At 38.2% G+C, this 24,021-nt stretch overlaps 1 protein-coding gene across 4 annotated transcripts in view; it reads left to right on the forward strand.

The window, feature by feature from the left end:
• The window catches only part of CHN1 (chimerin 1), a 160,760-nt gene that overhangs the window by 104,898 nt on the left and 31,841 nt on the right, over positions 1–24,021 (forward strand). For all 4 annotated transcript variants that reach the window (XM_030580865.1, XM_030580866.1, XM_030580867.1 and 1 more), the window contains one exon: positions 14,007–14,084. In XM_030580865.1, the coding sequence (XP_030436725.1) occupies positions 14,007–14,084 (78 nt within the window). The remainder of the gene's footprint in view (positions 1–14,006; positions 14,085–24,021) is intronic.

Here is a 24,021-nt window from a genome sequence, read left to right on the forward strand (position 1 = left end):
GCCTGTATACATTATATCCAACTCTGAGCCTCCTATTCCTTGAATACTGCAGATTAACTCGAATCAAAGAGAGCTTTGTGGACCAAACAATTATTATCCTCAAATGTAATTTCTTTAATTAAAAAAAAGTAGGGTTTTCATGCAAAAACTGCTTATGAGCACATGGCTCTGGAGTAGATCAGATAAAGAACTGTGTTATAAATTAATTTTTCCATAAAAATTCGTCACTATCAGAAATTTTACTTCCTGTAAATAGTTGAGAATTATTGGAGTTCTTGACAAAAGGAACTGTGTAAACTCTTCTAAGGTGCAGGAATTGTGACTTCTTTTATATTTGGAAAGTGTTCAGCATATTGTGGGACACTCCAGAAATAAATCATAATTTTCCTCTAAGGTTTTTAGAACTAAATATAATTAAGGTGGAATTTGAATATTTGTTTTATAGCCTTTATTTTCTTTCATTATCGAATGTGGTATATAACTGATAATGGACATTTGATGAGATTACGGTTAATCCAGTTTCTGCTTTTTATTATGTTATGACTGTTATCCGTATGCTAGAGCATGTTTTGTTGTGGGGGTTGTAAATGGCTTAAAAGTACATTCTGGGATAAAATTTGCCATGAGGAATCACAGCTCAAGAAATTTTTATGTGAGGGGTAATACCTCACTGAAATGAATGTCAGTTGTCTGTTGGTCACAGTAATGCAGATCCCCACAGACAGGAGGAGGCAGGGGGTTAAGAGAAGGAAATAAAAGAAAATGATAGATAAATGTAATGCCATTAGCTGAAAAAAAGAGAATAAGTTGACAAAATGGAAAGTGAGGGTAGAGGAGCTGCCAATATGCTCAGTCAAGGCAGTTAATTAGGGTCACGTGGCTACCATGACTCTCTTCAGGATGCTGTTGCCCAGGCAAGAACTTTCCAGAATAGTATCTGTAGGTGGTAGGTATTTACTGTTTGTATAATACTAGCACCTGTAAGCCTCAGTCAGGAGCCCATTGTGCTAGGAACTATACAGGCATGAAGTAAAAAGACAGTCCCTGACCCAGACATCTCATAGTCCTGGTTTGTGATAAGGTGAATGACACGTGTGGGAATGGGAGGATAAGGTAATAGTGAAACAAGCAAATGTGTGCAGTAAGCAACAGTCCTAGCTCAGTGCCTGCTAGTCATGTTCTACTATGGGTGAAATCAACTCAGTAATACTCATCTGTGCTGGAGACAGAGCTTTCTTACAGACCATTCCAAGACTGAAATGAACCCTGTGCACCCTCCCCCCAAGCTAAGGCCATCACAAACATCACCACCTTCTGCTCCAAGTGCAAGGTGCAGTTCCTTGACCTTGCCTTTGCTAGCATTAAACGTGCAAGAGGAAGAGAATGAGAGAACAAACATTGCTTAATGCACTACTTACTGGAAGGTGCTCAGGTAATATGGTGGTCACCACAGTGTAAGAATCTGTATAATAGCCTTGGGCTCTGGCGAGCATTAAAATATGTGCTTCCTCCCTATAGCAGCCATTCCAGATTATGAAGAATCTATATAGGACCCTTGGTTATTCACCCAATAAAAATTGCTCCATTTTGCAGGCTGTATATTTTTATTTGAGTGGTGTTTAAGGGAATGCTTGTGTACCTATTTATAAAGACTGTTTAATTACTTATCAGAGGGGTAGCCGTGTAAGTCTGGATCTGTAAAAGCAGCAAAGCGTCCTGTGGCACCTTATAGACTAACAGACGTTTTGGAGCATGAGCTTTCGTGGGTGAATACCCACTTCCTCATGCCTCCGACGAAGTGGGTATTCACCCACAAAAGCTCATTCTCCAGAACGTCTATTAGTCTATATGGTGCCACAGGACTCGTTGCTGCTTTTAATTACTTAGTTATTCAAGTGACTGGTGTCTCAGATCACTAGATTTGTGGAGTAGTGAAAAGTGTCGTGATTTGGGTGCAAATGGTTGTAAATTCACTGTCGCTTGGTAAACTGGGTTCAGGCAAACAATGTGTTTCAATACAGCCAAATGTAAGATCAGACATCCATGGGCAAACAATGGAGGCCATACTTAAAGGATATCACAATGTCATCTGTGAAGTAGTCACTCTGCAAAAAATTTGGGGGTTATACTGGATACATGTGATCCTAGTGCAACACTGTGGTCAAATAGGCTACTGCAATCATTGGATGTGTAAACGAGACTACTGAGTAGGAGTAAGGAGATTATATCACCTCTGTGTTTGGCATTTGTGCAACTGCTACTGGAATACTGTGTCCAGTTCTGGTGTCCCCATTCAAGAAGGATGTTGTTAAATTGGAGAAGGATCAAAGAAGAGCCATGAGAATGACTGAAGGATTGGAAAAGATGCCTTATAGTGTGATTCCCAAACTTTTTACTGCAGCGACCCACCAACTGCATTTTGTCTTTTGGGTTTTGTTTTTTAGACCCACTATTACATATACTGTGTGTGTGTATGTGTGTAGAGAAACTACTATTTACTATTTTTTAAATACTGTAACTATGCAACAACAATATTGATTTTGTATTATCTTCATAAAATCATGACTGTATTAAGGAAAAGTAGTCTGTGCTGTATTGAGTATTGCTATCATATCCTGGAACTCATTTTAAAAAAAATCCGGAGATGTGGCCGGAGCTGGATTAACACATAGACAAACCGGTCACATAGCTAAAGCCCAAATTCTTGGGAGGAGCCCAAAATCATAGACCAGCACTGCTGCTGCCTTGCTCTGTAGGGGGGGCACTGACCACCCATAGCACCACCCTCTGCCCTGGCACTGCAACCCTGATGTTGGCCTGGTGGCCGAGAGGCCCAGGCAGAGTCGTTATGTTTGGAGAGAGCCTGTCCCATTCTTTTTTCATCCATAGTGCCAAAGAGTATCTGTGTGAACCAAAGACCCCCATGTACTCTGTCAGTCTCTGGCTTGACTGCTGGCCATGCTGGCTCTGTCTGAACTAATTGGTGGTTGCACAATATCCTCTTCTAGGGCTCTGTCCTGCAAGGTGCTGAGTACCTTAGCCCTGATCCAGCAAAGCACATTAGCATGTGCTTAATTTTTGAAGTATGTGAGTAGCCCCACTGAAGCATACGGTCCCTGTCACTCTAGTGCGGGAAGAAGGCCATAGGTGCTGTGTTGTGATGTGCTTCAGGCCCCATATTGCCTTAATATTCATCTTGTGCTCAGCATCTTCCAGGATCAAGCTCTTGATGGAGGCGCTGTAGAAGTTATTGATAGAAAATGAATGTTGCAAGAGGCAGCATTAATTCTGGAGGGGTTTCCTCTGGAAAATCCCACCATTTTGCAGAGGACTGCATCCCCTTGATGCACCCCAAATGTGCTTCCCCAACAGCTGGCAACAGCGTGTCCCTCAAAAAAAAATCCACTGAGCCCTGGCTACATGTCTTTCACACAGAGTGGTTTTTGCTATCTGAAGGGAAGGAAGAGAGTATGTCTGTCATGCTCCATTTTCCTCTGCCCCTCCCGCCTGCAGTTATTTGCCATGTTTGGCTGGTATTTGCCCCCATTTGCTCTCCCTCTGTGCCCCTGAGTAAGTGATAGTGATTATATGAGCTGTCAGGAGTGAGGAAACTAAGTGTACAGGCTGATGTTTTAGTTTTAACTCTCAGTGCTGCACTTCTCTCCTCACAGCAGTATGAGTTAAGAGTGAGGTGACAGTCTTAATTCTGACCTTCCTGACTATCCTTTTAATATGGTGAGTGTTTGTGATTTATCTTGTCTTACTCACATACAGCTTGGTAACAACTCTGCATTTGTTCTGCTGTCACAGCTTGCTTTGTGCCTCTTGATTGGTAGTCGTTGCCTATAAGGAAAGGATTGGAGTAGATGATTTAACTAATTAAATACACCCATAGTGGGGGAGGCTTCCCATTACAGGAGTAACCTGTAAGTTAAGGCTGTTTTCCAGGGACACAAGGGACATCAGTGGGTTAGACCAGTTTCATACAAGACAAAGAGGGTCAGTCACACAGTGGAGGTGCCAGTCTCCTGGTGCATGGAACATGGTGTTTGAGAACACCAGGCCTTGGGTTCTCAATAGGGGAATGGGCCCACAGTGCTGCTCCACTCAAGGGCATAGGAGTATTCTGTGTTGGGGTTCTGCAGAAGATTTATTGACAGGATAGTGTCTAGTGTTGCATGCCTAGTGTCTTGGTTATTCAGTATGAATAAAGTTGTGGTGATTACTTTCAAAATGAAGCCACTGGTGCATAAGGTGACCAGGTAGCAAATGTGAAAAATCGGGACGCGGGTGGGAAGTAATAGGTGCCTATATAAGAGAAAGCCCTGAATATCGGGACTGCCCCCATATAATCAGGACATCTGGTCACCCTATTGCAGCATGGGATTTACCACTGAAATGTCAGCTACGTTCATTCTAAAACTTTATGGAAAAGTTCTTTGGAAATACTTACACTTGGAAAAAAAACTTTAGGGAAATCCCTAGAATTCCCCCTCCCTCTGTTTCTAAAGATTCAGTGGGGCAGTTTCTGACTTCACTAAATGCTGAGTATCTCCATTGAAGTTAATGGGGTCGTGCAGGTCCAGAACCATTGGCTTTATTGGAAGTACTCTGGATTTACACCATTGTTGGAACCAGGCATCTATATCAACATAATTTAAAAAAAAAAAAAGAGCAAATGTATGGGTTTTTTTGTTTGGCAGTTGAAAAAGTATCTTGCTTTGATCAGTCATGTATTTGTACTTAAAAATAAAGCTGAATTTCTTCTAAATTGAAAATAATAGAGTCACAGGAATGTAGGACTAAAAGGGACCTTGAGAGGTCATCCTAGTCCAGTCCCCTGCACTCAAGGCAGGAGTAGTACTAACTAGACCATTCCTGAAAGATGTTTGGAGGTTTTTAAGAACAGGTTAGACAATGATGGAGATTCCATAACCTCCCTAGGCAATTTGTTCCAGTGCTTAACTACCCTGACAGTTAGAAGGTTTTCCTAAGGTCCAGCCCAAATCTCCTTTGCTACAATTTAAGCCCATTGCTTATTCTCCTAATCTCAGACGTTAGCAAGAACAGTTTTCTCCCTCCTCCTTGTAACAACCTTTTATGTACTTGACAACTGTTATCATGTGCCCCCTCCATCTTCTCTTCTGCAGACTAAACAAACCCAGTTCTAGATCTTAAATCATTTTTGTTGTTCTCCTCTGGACTTTCTCCAATTTGTCCACATCTTCCCTGAAATGTGGTGCCCAGAACTGGACACAGTACCATACTCCAGTTGAGGCCTTATCAGCACAGAGTAGAATGAAAAAATTACTTCTCGTGTCTTGCTTACAACATTCCTGCTAATATATCTCAGAATGATGTTCATTTTTTTTTCAACAGCAGTATACTGTTGACTCATATTTAGTTTGTGGTCCACTATAACCCCCAAATCTCTTTCCGCAGTACTCCTTCCTAGGCAGTCATTTCCCATTTTGTATGTGTGTCACTGATTGTTCCTTCCTATGTGGAGTACTTTGCATTTGTCCTTATTGAATTTTATCCTTTTTACTTCAGACCATTTCTCGAGTTTGTCCAGATCATTTTAAATTTTAATCTTATCTTCCAAAGCACTTGCAATCCTTCTCAGCTTGGTATTGTCTGCAGACTTTATAAGTGTACTCTGTATGTCATTATCGAAATCATTGATGAAGTTATTGAACAGAACTGGATCGAGGACCGGTCTCTGAGGGACTCCACTCGATAGGCCCTTCCAGCTTGTCTGTGAATCACTGATAACTACTTTCTGGGAACGATTTTTCAACCAGTTATGCACCTAGTTCCATCTAGGCTATATTTCCCTAGTTTGTTCATGAGAAGGTCATGCGAGACAGTATCAAAAGTCTTACTAAAGTAAAGATATATCGCATCTGCTTTCCCCCCATTCACTAGGCTTGTCACTCTGTCAAAGAAAGCTATTTGGTTGGTTTGACATGAGTTCATGACAAATCCATGCCGACTGTTACTTGTCATTTTATCTTCTAGGTGTTTGCAAATTGATTGCTTGATTATTTGTTCCATTGTCTTTCTGGAAACTGAAGTTAAGCTGAGTGGTCTGTAATTCCCCAGTTGTCTTTATTCCCCTTTTTATGGGTTGGCACTATGTTTGTCCTCTTCCAGTCCTTTGGAATCTCTCCTATCTTCCATGAATTTTTGAAGATAATCACTAATGGCTCAGATATCTCCTCAGTCAGCTTCTTGTGTATTCTAGGATGCATTTCATCAGGTCCTGCCAACTTGAAGACATCTAACTTGTCTAAGTAATTTTTAACTCATTATTTCCCTATTTTAGCCTCAGATCCTACCTCATTTTCACTGAGATTCACTATGTTAGACGTCCAATCACTACTAAATTTTTTGGTGAAAACTGAAACAAAAACGTCATTTAGCACTTCTGCCATTTCCACATTTTCTGTTGTTATCTTTCCCCCTTCATTGAATAAAGGGCCTATTCTGTATTTAGTCATCTTCTTGCTTCTAATGTATTTGTAGTATTTGCTTCTAATGTATCATGTAATCTAATGATGCATGAATGAAATTGTTTGCAGTATTATGCATAGGGGAATACTTCTCAGTATCATTTACTGTTCGGTATAGTATAAGGTGTATTTGGTCCTGCCTCAGTGTAGGGGGCTGGACTTGATGACTTCTTGACATCCCTTCCAGCCCTTCATTTCTATGATTCTGTTGTTCTCCAACACAGAAAATATTAGCTGTTTTTAGCTTAGAGTTAGTAATAGAGATAAACAGTCACGGTGGACTGTTTTGATAGTCTGCATTTTCCACTTGTCATTTCCAAAAGGCCAGTTTTGGTAACTGCATCTAAGTAAACTTAAAACAAACCATGTCTGTAGTAACAAAATAAACCAGACTTTCCCAAGACTGAAATCAGCGATAGTGATTGGAGAGTTAGTTTGTTTGCAGAATAACAACTTTAAGTTGACTGTGTGAAGATCTTTTTGATTTTAGAAGTGTGTTTATTTGTGTATGAGAACTGTGTTTAAGTAAAACTTATAGCATTATATTTCATATTTCTAATCTTACCATCTTTTATACTAGCATGAATCTAAAATTCTTACAAAAGTATAATATTAATATTCTCCAGCTGCAATGCATAAAATAGAAACACAAAACACAATTCATGCTTTATGCACAGGGACTACACAACAAATGTTAATAGCTTATCTCCTATTTTTATCTTAATTTCGGGTTTGTTTATTAATTTTCAATTAAAGGATTACATGTGAAAGATATAATTAAGGTTGAATTTTACAGCACAAATAGAGCCGGATGAATGTTAACAACTTTTTTTTATTTTAAATGGCCTATTTTTTAAAAAAAAAGTTTTTTGTGGAAAAATATTGACATTGTCAAAACTTTCATGAAAAGTTGCATGTTTTTTGGATTTTGTCAGAATTTTTATGGAAAACATCAAAATGTAAATGATTTATCTACATTTATGACATGAAAAATGTTAACCATTTCAATAACTTTTTTGATAGAAGTTTTACAAAAAAATTGAAAACAAATTTCACAATAAATCTTTTAAAAACTAACATTGGGTCCATTTTGATCATTTCAGAATGAAAATACCAGGCATTCCAAAATTTGTCTCACTGATAGGTTTTCATTTTTCAGCCAGCTGTAAAAGCAAATTCATCTCTGGATAGCTGTTAACTCAAACTGAGTTACACACAGAATAAATATATTTCAGTATCTTCAGAGTATGACTGCATCAGTTGCACAGTATAACTGGAAATATTTTATTTTTCTTGAAGATATCTTTCTGCAGAAATACATTGTATTTAGAGATGTATTCCTTATTTATATGAGAGGTTGGGACTCCGTTTATTTTTATAAAGCAAAATTCTGTGTTGGAGCTGTGTTCAGATGTGATATTATAGCAGGATAAACGGCAACCACAATCTTAGTTGTTGAGATTGCATGATGCTTTCCATTCTAATCTCCTGTTTTCAGTTGCTTATAAGTTTCGAAATATTTTGCCTTCCAGGCTGAAATTTTCTATGCATCATCTCTATCTGTAGGTAAATTGTGTCTGGAAATCCTGAGTTTAAAAAAAAAAAAAAGAAATCATGTTCAAGGATGGTGGAAAAAAAAAACTGGTCACAGATTCCAAACACTCGAAACTGTGTGACCTTTTTGGAACAAGCCTATAGCTGCAATGCCTAGGAAAATGAGATTTGGAATGGAGATAGCTTTCAGTAAGGAGAAATGCCTAGTATTGTACTAGAAAAAATTGGGGCTTGGTTTAGCAATTTGACCGATTTATTACCCTTTGAAAATTGTGTACTGAGCCATAAAATACACTCATAAAGTGTGCAGGCAAGGAAAGATTTTCTGCACATATGTGCATGTCTAACTTAGCTATTTAGTGAGAACACTAGAAGGTGGCTAAGTGCATAGCAAATCAGGTTTCTTTTAAAATCTCATTCCCTGACACACTGTCCCTGCTGATTGTAAAGAAAATGTATATAATATAGCTGCTATTATTAAAGTACATTCCTTAGAGTACAGAGAATTTATTATATACAAAGTCTAAATCAAGAAAAATATATTGAATTATTACAAGAGTAAAAATGCCTATGAGAATGACAAAAACTGCAAGATATTACAAATGTGTATCTAAGGTTGAAAGAAATAGTATGATATTGTATTTGAAAAAGGACCCAGGTGGTCCTAATACTGAACACTCTATTATAATGAACAAGCACAAGGAGTGAGAGGAAAGGTTGCCCACACAAGCTTAACTTTGGCATTTTCTGATTTTAGAGAGCTTATCTATGCATCTGGAACGGTCTATTATCATCATTTCCCCACTGAGTAGTTTTGTTTTATTATTTAACACATACCGAATATGTTGGCTTACAATTTTAGAAAAATATCATGTATGATACCTATTTTATTATGTGGTGACTGAGTTAAGCTTTATAACATGACTGTTGCTAGCTGCTCAGAAAGTGGCACATTAGAGTGCATCGTAAGCCATGGAACACTGTACAAAACATTTCTGGAGATGATACATAGTAAAATAAGATCTCATTGGTTCTGAGACTGGCAAAAATAAGTGTATATCCTAATTAAATCTTATTGAGAAAAACCAGGTCACAAGAAAAACCAGAGTAGCAAATTCTGCAACAGTACAAAGGACTTCACAAATAAAAGAAAAAAGACCACAATGGTCCTTTTTATTAGGTAGTGGTTATAGATGCTTGTATGTTGCTAAGTGATGCACTGTAATAAGAGGTCATGGTTGCAGGAGCAAAGAAGGGGCCACACTGGTGAACGGAGCCAAGAACCAGAGGATGGGAGTTAGGGTAGGAGCACAGCGGAGCATGGCAGGAGCTGTTGCAGAGGGGTGCAGGAGCTATGGGAGGAGAGGGAGGCAAGGGCCAATGGGTGGAGGGGCAGAAAGGAGGAGAGGGAGGCAGGGTGCCGGGGGCAGGGGGTAGAGTAGGAACAGAAGGGAAGACAGAGCAGGAGCTGGGGTGGGGTGGCTAGGAGCCGAGGGGACAAACAGGCCAAGGGGACAGGAGCAGTAGGATTTGTAACCACTAAACCACATTTCCATACAGCAAATACCTGTGAAACCCACTGGCAAAGAGTATATCTCATCTAGTCACTCTAGTGGATGGTCCACAGAGAGGATAACAGCCTTGTCAAGGTTTTTTCCCCACTTTGAACTTTAGGGTTCAAGAAGTGGTGACCTGCATGATCACTTTTAGGCTTAATTACTAGCTTAAATTTGGTATGCTGCCACCAGCCAGAAGTCTGTGTCTGGCACACTTTTGTTCCCCCAAAACCTTCCCTGGGGAACCCAAGACCCAAACCCCTTGGGTCTTAAAACAAGGAGAATTTAACCATCCCCCTCCTTTTCCCCCCACCAATCCCTGGTGAATTTAGACTTAATCCCTTGGATTCTAAAACAAGGAAAAATCAATCAGGTTCTTAAAAAGAAAGCTTTTAATTAGAGAAAGAAAAGGTAAAAATTATCTCTTTAAAATCAGGATGGAAAATGCTTTACAGGGTACTCAGATTCATATAGACTAGAGGGACTCCCCACCCTCCCCCCCAGCCTGAGATTCAAAGTTACAGCAAACCGAGGTAAAAATCCTTCCAGCAAAAAGACACATTTTCCAGTTGAGAAAACAAACATAAGACTAATCCATCTTGCCTGCTATTAATTACTCTTTGGAAACATGAAAGACTGATTCAGAAAGATTGGAGAACCTGGAATGATGTCCCATTCCTCTCAGTCCCGAGAGCGAACAACGAACCAACCAAAAAGCACAAACAAAGACTTCCCTCCACCAAGATTTGAAAGTATCTTGTCCCCCTATTGGTCCTCTGGTCAGGTGTCAGCCAGGTTCACTGAGCTTCTTAACCCTTTACAGGTAAAAGAGACATTAACCCTTAACCATCTGTTTATGACAAGCCTACTGATAGTTACTCAGTCTTTTAACTCATATAGTTGAGATCTGTAGGTCTGAATCCTGCTAATGACCTAAGCTGTAGGTCAATATGGCTTCGCATAATAGAATTTTTGTTTTTTCAGTTTTCTTAAAAGTAGGAAATAACATACAAAAAACTGCAATAAAAGAACATTAAGGTTGCAAATCCAAGTACTCAGTTAGGAACTGCCAGAATGAAGGTTTCCTGTGCAATCTTAATTTTGACCTCTTATGCGTATACATAGGAGTCTTTAATTGCATGATCACACTATTTTTCCTAATTTTTTAATGCCTGATTTTGCAACTTTGTTTAACATAGTTTGATTGGATTACACCATATACAATATAAAAATACCTGTATAAGGTGTGTGCAGTATTTGTATCTATATATAGTGTGTATATATATGTGTGTAATCATCAGAAAATACCTTGTAATAAACAGTGTGAAGCTACTTTATGCAAGACTAATAACCAGTTGTAGGTAGATTTTTCTAACAATGCATTTTAATTCTAACACTACTTTATCTTAAAGCTACTTTTTAGATTACAAACCTTTTTCATAATTACAGCAGTGAGAGCGTGACCTTTCCCTGTTAGGTAGCTTTGTTTACCTTTTTATTGGTGTTCTCTAGATTTAATTTTCTAGGACCCAGAAATCATTTTCTACTAATGTGATTCTAAAGAGTAATTGAAAATAAATCAGTCTTTTAGAAATAGAAAAAAGGAAATTGACAACTAAGAAAAAAGTATGTCAGACTTTGCCAGAGGATGAAAAGGAAAAATCAGAATGATTTATATTACTTCTTAAGTAATATAATTTATTTATAGTGTTGTAAGAACTAACAGTGTTCTTGTGTTCTGATAATTGAGTGCAAATTTACCATTAAAGAATGGCTGGCTTGTTTCTTCTAGTAATGGAACTGGAAAATATACTATTTTCTTGCTAGTTCAGTGCATCTTCAGAGCAGTGTCAGTGATTTTATTTTTTTTAAAGGGGTGAGTGAAGTGAAGAGGAAGTTGGGGGCTAGTTGGCTGGCCTATTGGCATTAGTATTCCACAATGTCATCTGAGACGGATCTTTGGTTCCCAGGACCAGTCTCTTCTTTGCTGAGCTGGCTGTCACTGGGAGCCTTTTGGAACAGAGGTATTCCATGGTTGTGGATTTACCTGTACATTATTTAATAGTGAATGCTGCCAGGTATGGTAGGCTAGGGGTGAAATTTTGATGTGTCATCTTAGCCAGAAATTTGTGGGTGGGATAAGCCCTAGAATTTCAGCACCCTGAAGAAGTGTATGAGTTGAATGGCCCATCCAGCTTCCACCTCACCTGTGTGAGCATCTCCTTCCCCACCTGCTTCCACATAGATGCTATGGTAGCCTTTCCCAACCACTGCTACCTGCCTGGGACCATTCCCTCCCCACCACATCCATTCCACTATGTGTGGCTCAACAAACGAGGACAGAGATAGGAGAGCACAATAAATGGACACTGATTCATATTAGATATGTCAAAACTAAGGCCAGATACTTTTGCGGAGAGAAGTGGTTAAAACCGATTGATCCTGGCAGCAGTTGGACAGTTATTTTTCAATAGAGTGATGGCGGGAACAGATTCCCAAAAAGAAATCTGGGCAACAGTATTCAGAGTTTGGCTAACCAGTCCCCTTTCTGAGTTGAATTGAACTGCTTATGTGGCCAGTCTAGGAACCACCACTGCATTTCAGCTGCAGCCTGTAGCCAACATGCTGCCTCGTGGCTATTCAGTAGCAATATCCTAGCAGTAGCATTGGGCAAAGCATCTGTATTGCATCTAAACCAACCTGGATTTGAGGTTCAGAATATTTTGCAAACCTGACGAAAGATATTGGCCAAGAAGGAAAATCAGCAAATCCTGCTCAAGCACCTTGATTCTCAAAGCTCACATCATTTGGCTCCACACAGCTTCTGCCCTTCAGCCTTCACATCCCTGTTTGTCTTAGGCATCACACATAGACTGGTGGGTATAAAAACTGGTCATCTCTCTCCCCTACTGCAGGGGGTGAGTGCTTGTGGTGTTGGAGTTTAGATGGAGGATGAAGAGTAGATGGGGATTGCACCCTGGCTAGTTGGTCAAGTCTGTGCATGCAAGGCCACAGCTGTAGCAACCAGCTCCTCCAGTGCCCTTAGCATTCTATAATTGTTTACACCAGTGCTAAATGGGTGTGAAACCCTACCCTTCTGACCTGGTAGCATTTTACACCCACTTTGCACTCATTTTGTGCTGATGTGCACAACTACGCAATGTGCAAGGCCACAGCGAATCTAATCCCAGATCTTTGGGTGGAAAAGGTGGTTTAAAGAGGTGAGGTCTTGGTGGGATACATTTTAAGTGCTGAGATCTCCACTGGAGAGAAGAAAAAGCTGACACTTCCACTCAGTAGAATTAGTTTATTACACAGGTTTTGAAACACATATTACAAACACAAGGATAGTGTCATTATAAATGAAAAACAATCTGCACTGACTGCTATGCTCAGCATTAATACAGTTTGGTTCCAGTTGCCAGCATCACTTCGTAGTTAGCAAAAAAAATGGGGCTGTTTCCTTAGTCTCTCCTGGATTATCTTTTCACAGTATTTTTAAGCATGAAAATATATTACCATCTCCTCAGCTTTTAAATGGCAAAAGATGCCATTTTGTAATGATGCATGACTCATTCATTGCTCATTATCTTCCTGCTGATATTTTTCCTTGAGCCAGCAAGTAAGTCTTACATGGGAGGAGGGAGAGTGAGTGAGTTAAGGAATACAGTACTTAAATACTATTGCTGTTTTTTCATTGGCTATCTGCCTTTGTAATGTGACCAGTCTAATCCATCCCTCACTGCTAAACCCCCTCCTTGCTAGACTGAGGTTAGCAGAGTGTCTGTTGCTAGAAACTGATTATATGCAGTATGTGAGCATCTTTCATTCAAAATGGGCATCAGTGTATTGAGTAGGAATGAGAGCTTTTAGAAATGCATTATTTGACTAAATAACATGTTTTTTTAAATGGATGAAGAGACGCTGGGCTTTCTTACATTAATAGTAACTCTAATTTTATTGGTATCTAGACCTTTAAGTTTTTCAAGCTCATATTAGAGCCCTTTAAAAACAGAAGCAAGAAGAATCTGCCTAGTTACATCAGCCTTTTTATAAGAAGTGCATCACTATCATCACTATGAATATGTCTTTCTCCAGATCAGTTTAGGTTTCTGAAATGTTTGTTTCTGTTTTTTTGAATTCAGATTGAGCTACAGAGAGCACAGATCAATACAGCTTTTTATTTTTATTTCCTGTCAATTCTAAAATGCCATCCAAAGAGTCTTGGTCAGGGCAAAAAGCTAATAGATCTGCAGTTCACAACTCAAAACAAGAGAGCCGTCAACAAGATTTATTGATAGCAGCCTTGGGAATGAAACTGGGTTCTCAGAAGTCATCTGTGACAATTTGGCAACCTCTTAAACTCTTTGCTTATTCACAGTTGACATCACTTGTCAGAAGAGCAACTCTGAAAGAAAATGAACATATTCCAAAATATGAAAAGGTTCACAATTTCAAGGTAAGAATTACCCTACTTTTTTCAACTTATAACTACAGAAAATGTTTTTTAGTTCTAGAATAGCTTCAAGACTGCAAGTAAATACATGCAATGTGGCTTTTTAAAAACTTAAACACTTCAGCTAAAATATTCTTGCTAGTTAAAGCAATTAGACATTTAAAAATATAAATTAGCAGCAAAAATATAGTGAATGCTTAAATACATTTAATTGTTGTGATCCTACTTACTGTACCTGGGGTATCTATGTTAATTAAAATTGTTTCTATATATAGAGAGAAAAAAGTTAACAGTGAAATACAGTGAGAAAGTTATCTTTTAATTATAATTATTTTAGTTTAATTTTTATTTGTGAAACAGAGATGTCAAAAGACCTTTGTTCAATCTTTGATTAGAGGATTAAACAGATCTTATCTCTGTTTGTTGCTGGTAAATAGCATTGAATATAAGAAGCATGTTCTATTGCATCTGGATTGAGCAGATGGTCTGAATTTCCCTTAGTTTCTGGCTTTTCTCCTGTGTTAATGAATTGACTCTGATGAAAGGAGTATGGTTTACCAGGGGACTATTGAAGCTGCTGACACTAGCACCTACTCTTCATTTTAATATAATTTGCTTTTACTTTTATGTAGCTTCTAATTATTCTAATGTGTTTTTATAAATATATTCCTCTTTTATCCATTAAGAGATACGCATGACAGTATATCTGCTCTATGTACATGATTGTTGTAACTATCATGTAAAGTCTTAGAAATTCAGCTTTTTGCAACCAAATTTATCATATACTAGGTAAGCTGTATATGCAAAACTGTATAAGTGAACTGAGTGATTATATCAACTTTACACTGAGTGCCTAGAACAGATTTTTGTTGGTGGTGGTTTTTTCCCTTACAGATTTTTTTAAAATGTTAGAGTGGGGGGGAAATCCTGAATATTTTAGCAAGAAATCTGATAACATTCACTTATTTTCTGTTTCAATTTCCATCTGATATTTTACTTTTTCTTACAGTTCCAGTAGTCAACACTCATTTGATTTTTTTTTTTTTTTAAATATGGCTTCTAGCTCTCAAGTTCATAACATCACTAGAATTGGAAACCTTTATCATCACAATGTTTTTCTGGACAGGACTCCTGCAATAAGTATAAATTTGAAAAATGTATACAAAATTATATAAAAATAGAAAATTAGCATTTAATATGAACATCTGGCACAGAATAATCCTGCTGGCTGTTAATTAAATCCACAGTATATTTTTACAAGAACCTGGGTTGTACAGGTGATTTAAAATGTTGCCTTGCAACTGAGGCCTTTGCCTTAGATTTTGAGGATAATCATAAGTGCTAATAGATATTGATTTCCCATGAACGCCCATATATATAAAATACTTTTTATGTTTCATTTTGTATACCGCGTTCTTTCTTAGCTGCTGTATGAAATAGCATATATTTCTGTTCTGTTCTGGAAATACTCTGATGGTCTGATTCTTGTTAGTCTGCTTCTTTTCTGAAATAGATTTTCTATAGCACTGTCCTTGTACATTTGAATTTGTTATGCTAGCTGCTTAAACATACTGCCTGATCTTAAGAAGTAAATACTGCACAAACAATATTATTATTATTATTATCACTGTTGTACTGCTCTTCCCTTAAATGTATTCCTGTTAGAAAAATACACCTATTAAAAGTACACCGTTTCTTTCACGAAGCCATTAAAATGAAGTCAGTGTAAACAGATTCCTTTTGTTAAATTATTTTTTTAAAATCTGCTAATTCTTCACAATAACAGAAACTTGTGTGCCAGTGGGCATATGACAGTAAATTTACCTGTTAAAGGGATGTTGTCCTGAATGATAAAGTCTGGCCGTCACCTCCGTTTACAATGGCTTTAAAAATCCTTATTTTTGTTTCTTTTTTTTTAAACTATAAACCCTCCAAATTTATTGTGCCATAGATCTGAAACCAACAGCAAGCAGCAGATTATGTGGCTCCCTGCATTGTTGCTCAGTATGACAGTCAGATTGTCATCCTAAAAGTATAGCTATACTCATTTTAAATCACCTAACTAAATATCTCAGGTCACTAGCAGGGTGCTGGACTGTTTTACCAGCTCAGTAAAGGAAGCAAACACCCTGTCCAAGTCATTGTGAAGCTCCTTGCCTCAGGACACCATTTATTGTTTGAACACAAAATAAAGCAACTCGATGGACCAACCTGGATGTAGTCCCCACTGGCCTTTTGCTTTGCATCCATCAACCAGAGGAAGAGAGGATACACGGTTCAGCTTCCTCTTCCTTGCCAGCTATGTGATAGGCAGGAATCTCTTAGCTCTTTCCAGGCTGATGCTCTACCTTACCCCATCACTTTTTGCAAGGAGAGAGGTGGCCTGGGAGACTTTCAACCTGGGAATGTCCTATTTTTTCCCTAGATTCCTTCTGCATCTTGCACTTGAAAATGGGAGGCTTCTTTACTTCCTGTCTGAACTGCTGCATAGCGTTGTGTATGTACATTCAATAACATGCTTTTGATTCCTTTGGGGTAAAAGGCAGGTATACATATATGAGGTGGAGTTAATTTATTTTATTAATTAGACTGTCTCACCAAGCACTTGAAGTAAGTGCCTCACTAGCACAGTTGGGGGAGAGGAAATGAAGAATTATTTTTGTTGCATGTGCTATTACAACCATGCCATCATCTTGGAAAACAATGTGGAGGCTTGTTGCATTCTTCTGCTGGCTCCTGGGTGCATGCAAAATGGCAGAAGACTTGGCTGCTGCCTCTAGCAAACTTTAAAATATTTCTGCTACTGCATTACAATATTTCTAAGTAATCTTTTGTTGAATAATGAGGTGAAGAAATTGTAAATACCAGTGGTGATGGGACTATATCACAAACACAACAGCTGTCCCCTTCAAATCACCAATAAATCTGCTAACTCTGATTTTGTTTGATGTGGAATTAGAAAAAGGGGTTAAACTCTGTGTTGACATAATTGTTTTTAGACGCACAGTGTTGTTTAAGTCACCTGAAAGTCCAGTTGTCATCCCAAAGCTATTTTCTGCCCTAAGTGCAGCCTGATTCTGCCCACTGTGGATGATTCTGAGCTCTGTAAGTAGGACCATGTTCGCACAGTTAATGATCACCATTTGCAAATACTATAGTATTTTCTAGATTGTGCAGTTATGATGTGATGTTTACATTTCTCAAATGCAAATTCATTGTGGCTGAATTCTGTTTAATTTCTCTCCATAAGTAAAAAAGAGGGATGACAACTTATAAATGGCAAGCCAGAGTGAGTTTTTAATATATAACCTCAAGGTAAGAGGTAACTGTTGAATATATTTATATTGATAAAATATAAGCACATCTACTTTTCTGTTTTTTTACATAAACTTTATTATTAAAAGCAAAATAAGTAATTCCAAACATAGCAATTACAAGGAATTTGCTTAAAATGACACTTTATTTAACAGTAATTAAACAGTGAGACTTGAGAGTGAACTGAGATGATAAATGTGGCTTAAAGTAGATCTGGCCATACTGATTATTTTGGTGTATTTTACTTTCAGTTCACTTATCCTGCTTGTGTAGTCCAGCGTACTGTATAATATTTCAATTGTCAAACAAACCAGGGCCATCTGTTGAATCATCTTTATGATTCCAACCTGCCATCAACCATATCAAGGCCTCCCTATATTTAGATTTATTTCCCATTATGGACATGACTCAACAGGTACTGAAATCTTGCTATCAGTTTTGTGCTGCAACCCAATACTATAGAGTGAGTGTCTTCTCTTTGGGGGCTAAAGACAGGCCTGGTCTGAGTGTTCGTTTTTTTCTTTGGTTTTTGAATCAGGGAAGAGAGGAATAGTTGAAGCTGCAGATGATGGTCTGGTTATGGGGGGAAAGCTTTGCCAAATAGGAAGGTTTTGCAGCATTTCCTAAAGTGATCAGACTGGATTTGTCTAATCTCCTCCTGAGGTTCATTCCACAGTTGGGTACCTCAACTGCTATTTCTTTGTCTCTACCTGTTACGTGTTCTCTTCTAGTTTCTGTAAACTATGTTGTCTCAGGAGAGCTCAATTGTTTTGGTAGTTTGTAGCTGGAGATGACGTTTCTAATGTAGCTGAGACCTTATCAATTAAATAATGTTAAGATTAAGACCAAGGATCTGAACTATCTGCAAAATCAGACTACCAACCAGTATTGGGACAGGGGCAGTAGAAATTGGATTATGCTCCTGGACAATATGATCTCGCAGCCGCATACTTATTCCAAACAAATTTTGAAGACCAGATCAGACAAGTGATCTATAGAGCCATGCCCACAGTGAGGGACTTGAGGCTAGTCTTGGGTCCCTGAGCATGCACAATAAAGAAATGGGAAACATTCTTTTTCAAACTGAATGTATTAAGTTTGGGGGAATATGCAACTTCTTTCCATGGGAATGTCTGCTTGATTCCACAGCCCTGAGAATCCCTCCACATTTTCCTCAGTTGAACCACCCCCATTCCTAAAATGCTACAGTGATACAGAGTTTTCCTTCTCTTTCTTCTCCCCACCCCATATCTTGTCATGGTATTATTTGTATCCCTCTGCCCTATCCCACCGTCTCCCTGCTGCTGAGGCCGAACATGCTGTTTCTATTGAGGTTGGGGAAGAATGATAATTTATAATAATTGTTGAAGGACATAAACACCAAGGCAGAGGAAGAAGAGATTATTTAGGGTCATAGAAAGGGAATATAATCAGGAGGTATGGGAGGAAAGAAAGAGAAGAAAAATTTTAAGATGAATGTCAGGAAAACCTTCCTGTCAGGGAGATATATTAAGCCTGTGGAATAATCTCTCTATGGGGATGTAGTGGAAGGCCCATCACTCGGCATATTTAAAACAAGACTGGACAAAACAGTAGCAAATATACTGTAGGGAACAATTTTACGGTGTTAGGGAGTTGGGCTAGATAATCTAGGAGGTCTTTTCCTTCTCTGGATTGTATGATTCACGGGTCTTGGGGAACTGATCATTTTGATCTCCCTTGACTTGTTTGTGGGTATACCACCAGTATCTTGATTCTTGCGGAATGTGAATCTTGCTAGGAGAAGAACTCTGCAGATATTTCATAAATGTCCGTATTTCAAGGTGCAAAAATACTTTTCTACCTAGATTAGTCCTGTACTGCTTCACTGAAGCAAGGAGATATTCACATCTGTCGAAGCAGGGTTGGAATCGTATGTTACAATATATACATTTTCCTGTGTTTTTTCCCTAGGATGTCATCTTACTTACTTTGTGATGGATAAAAAGGAAATATGTTTCCAGAAGAACATTTATCTAACCTTTTTGTGCAGTATTTGCAATTGCCATGCTGTTGTCTTTGTTGCTATGCTACTTAGTGTCTGTCAGAACATGACTGGTTAATTTAACATGCTTGTATTACTGGTTGCAAGACTACTATGGTAAATTACTGATGCACATGCTAACTTAATCTCTTTAAAACCAAAACTTGGTTCCATTGAGACGCATTTTTCCATTTAATTTGTCAGCAGAGATGCTGATAAACCCTTCTTTTTTGGTTCCCTAGCATGTATCTAATATTTATGTGTCATCATAACACAGGACTCAACAAAAGGGCAAAATACTGTTCTCTATTACACTGAAGGCAAAGGGCTTGCACCATGTCACTGAAGGCAGAATATAGCCTTACACAAGTGGAGATTGAAGTGAGGGCAGTTCTGTGTTAGAAAGGATTTTGTCATATAGCTATACCAACAGACCCCTTCTAGTGAAGAGACAGCTTATACCAGCAAAAGAGAGCTTTTGCCAGGATAGTTTATATCCGTTCCCTGAGCAAAATAAGCTACACCAGCAAAAGCACTTGTTTGCCAGTATAACTGTATCCACGCTCAGGCTTTCTGTTGGTATAAGAATGTAGTGAAAAATCGCTGTCCTGACATTATCATCCTGGCAAAAATTTCCAGTGTAGACTTGGTGTAAGACTTATTACAGTTGAAAGATGAAATATAGTGCGTATGTTACAGAGAAAAAAACCACCATGTGGCAAACCCTTCAAATGTTCATTGGATGCATTTTTTTCATAGCTTTTCATACTAATCTATATGGTTTCATATCTGATTGTTTGGAAACTATGGGCCAGATCCTGAGTTGGTGTAATTTGGCCTGGTTCCATTGAAGTAAATAGAGCTATACTAATTTACAACAACTTTGGATCCGGATCTACGCTTCTTAAATTATTTCAGAATATCTTTAAAGGAGTCACTACACACAAATTAACATTCCGATAACTGAGTTTCTCTCTAGTTTTTAAAAAACATAGCCTGTCTCTTTACACGTTCTCAGAGATAAGAGAACCCTGAGAAATTTGAGGTTTCTTTTAGACATTTAGAACTTTAAAAATCATTCAAAGGTGAAAAAAGCTCTTCTTCACATAAATCCAGAGTGAAGAAAACTTTTTAAAAGTTCCTCAAGGCTTCAAGGAAGCTTTCAGAGATTCTGTATCTCTGCTTTTGAAACTAATAATAGACCATAAGATAACTTCATACCATGAAGGTTTAGGCTTTGGTGCATTCTCTCCAACAGAAGTATTCAATTACTGTTACATTTGCCCTAGCTGTTCCAAGGCAATGTCTTTATGCAGCACAAAACTAGTTTACCACTTCTTTTTACGTGCCAGTCCTCAATTTCAAGCTTTCCTCCTTTGTTTAAAAAATAAAATAGCATTTTCTTCAAATCCTTGTTTTACTCAAACTACTGTGTACAGACACAAGGAGCTTTACACATCTCTATTTCTAGGTCTCATGCCCGTGCACGTGCATGGCCCTGACAGCTGACTAGCTCACTTACATGGTGAAGTTTAGAAAGGCTGTAATGAGGCAGTCAAGGCATTTGCCTCAAGGAGCTTACATAGTGTGTCATAGCTTCTTATCAGTTGCTTTTCTCCAAATTAGCGGCAGCACATAGCAAAGTGAAGTCCCTTTATCATCTGCCCTTTCAGAGGAATATTTTACATTTCTTTTGCTCAATAGCTTTAAATCTAAGAACTCTGTTTAGTTTTCAACTCCAGTTTCTAACTGTTGTATTTTACATGGACATGGTATCAAGTGATGTAGACTCTCTGTTAAAATGGGGCATGTGATTCAGATTCTAAATATCAATTTAAAGAAAAATCCATTATTCCATTGCTCAAAGAAATGTCATCATTTTTATTAAATTGGCAAAAAATTATTCTCTCTCTCTCTCTCTCTTTTCTTCTGCTTCCTGCATTGGTCCTGCTATAGCATACTACTTCAGTATAATTCCCAGTTGTTCACATTCCTGCTGACATGATCAGCACAAAGCAGGAAGTAAAAAGACTTGACAGCGCTCCTGGCTTGGTATGAGTGAGGACCTGGAGGAATGTTTGCCTGCTCAACATTCAAGACAATGAGCTCTTTCCTGATAAAGGTCCTATTTATACTCGATTCTCTGAATGATGGTGCACTCCGTGCAGCATGGCCCTTCCTCTCAAGAAGTGCTGAACAAAGTTGTTGACACAATTCAAGACTAGCTCTGGGAAGTTGACACCATTGTTGATACAAATACAGTCAGCGCACTTTCAAGAGAGAGTGTACCATAGCCTTCATTTCTATTATATCTTCAAATAAAAGCAACTGTACGGTATATTAATCACAGTTCTTCCATTGATTTGCTGTGTGGCCTTTTAACTTCTCTTTGCTTTTAACAACAAAGCATTTATTTTAAAGATTGTATAGGAATTTTGGCCAAATTGATATTTGAGTTGATTCATTTCTTGTTGGCATCTGTTTCCTTCACCCTTTGCATCTGTGTGACTTCATTGTCAGACCAGATATGGATATAGAGTACTTTTCTTATAGAAATTATGGCTGCTTGAGTGGCACGTTTATTCCAGTGCTTGGTAAAATCCATGGTGGCAGTGAGCATACTACAGACTGAGTTAATCATTCAAGCTGACATACTTTAAAATGCCATAGAATAAATTTACATATAAAAAAATAAAAGAATGTTGTATTCACTATTAACTGCATGGGGAATTTAAACAGGCAGAATTTAGTTGCTGACAGTGGAATTCAGCTAGGTCCTATGAGCTAATAACACCCTAGGGTTTGCCTTTGCAGCAGGGCTTTAGTCAGCACCACAGGAGTGTAGATTTTAGCCTGCACTAGCATGTCGCACATTAACTGGTTGTGGTATCCCTTCTGGCACATACTAAACATTCCCTAGTGCATGTTAATGTAATAGGACTTAATTGTATTAATCACACTAGGGAACTTTTAGTGCATATCAGCAGGGTTCTCACAGGCCAGTTAGTGCACAACACACTAGTGTGGACTAAAATTTGCAGATGCAAACTAAAGCCCTGTGTAGACAAGCCCTTAGTCTTGTCTTCATAAAAGTGGCATCAGACTACAAGTTATTAGAAACTCAGTTTTATGCCTTGCCTGAAAGACAGCATCTCCGTCAGCATCTCCTGAATACCACATTACATTATCAATTCAGTCTTGACACAAAAAGTGTCACTTATTCAGCCTCCAACACTATTTCCTGCAACACTCTTCCCTTGCAGGTCTCCCCTCCAACCACTGGCCAGGCCTCAGTCTACTTAGCTTATGAACCCCAGGAGGTACCCTTGCAGTGTTGTTCTGTTATTTTTTAAATTAATACATGACATATTTGCTAAATGTATGGATTTGTCAGAAACTGTTATTCTGACTGACACCTAAATGAGATGTGCATAAAATAAGCTACATGGCAATATAAAAAGTATGGGTGTCATCTGAGACAGATGAAGAAAAAAGCTGATGCCCTCAGGGACTAGCATAGTGGATACTGGCTTTAGTTTATAAATTGTGAAGACTTTTTTTTTGTCTCAAGGCACAGTCATTAGGACTATGATTTGTATGCTTCAGTGGTAAACTATACATACCTCACATGTCACATCCAACCTTCCATACTTTTCATTGCTGGCTTTGATGAGGCTTTCCAAATTAGTCTTTTTCTATCACATCACATTTCTGAAGCATTTTTATTGCATTCCTTCATAAACTCTTGTTTTTTCTAAATGTTCGTTAGAATAACTGCTAGGTAAAATAAGAAAACTAGAGTTTCTAAATTTGTTTAATTTTGAGTGTAACATAAGTCTACCTGTTTTATTCTATTAATGATTATGAATTTTATTTATTTGCTGGGTCATTCTTGTCTCTCATATTACAGTCAAGCTATCCTAAGAGCAGCCTAATAATTTCAAAAAGCCAAAGATAATATGCAGAAAGATGGACCCCAGAAAGATCTAGATAGCTAACTCTTATGGCTGGTATGTCACTGACCTATTTTACCAAGGCCTCAAATATCACTGCGAGTGAGACCTGCTTGAGTATGTCATGCTTGTGGTATATGCTGTCATCAGAGCCCTCAGTGAAATTATTTATTGGGACTTTTTAAGTGTCTGACCTTGGACATATAAGCACTACCTAATGCTCTAATTAAACTAATTAAATACAGTACAAAAAGAGAGGTGATTATAAATCACTGGAGTGTAGCAGTTTTTTCTGTGTATAGAAAAATGGCTTTCAGTAAAAGAATTAAGAATTCTGCAAACCTCAGAGACAAGCTGTCTTTCCATGTCCCATCCCAGTAGTTCTTTCGATCTAATGTACCCCATTTATACTGTGGAGAATTCAGAATAAAGGTGCCTAGAGTTAAACATTTAAATACAAATGGAGGACACTCAACTCTGAAACTTGTTTTCCTGTTCGATCTGACAGAGAGAGTCTGTTGTACTTTAAGCCACAATATGAGACTCTCCTATTTTCTCAGGCTTTGGGGAGGGAGCTGTGGTCGAACTTAGTGTGTTTTTGAGGCAGGTTTGTTCTTTTAAAACTGGTCAGTTAAGTCAAATTTTATAA

This window comes from Gopherus evgoodei, chromosome 11 (assembly GCF_007399415.2).
Source record: "Gopherus evgoodei ecotype Sinaloan lineage chromosome 11, rGopEvg1_v1.p, whole genome shotgun sequence".
NCBI classification, from domain to species: Eukaryota; Metazoa; Chordata; order Testudines; family Testudinidae; genus Gopherus; species Gopherus evgoodei.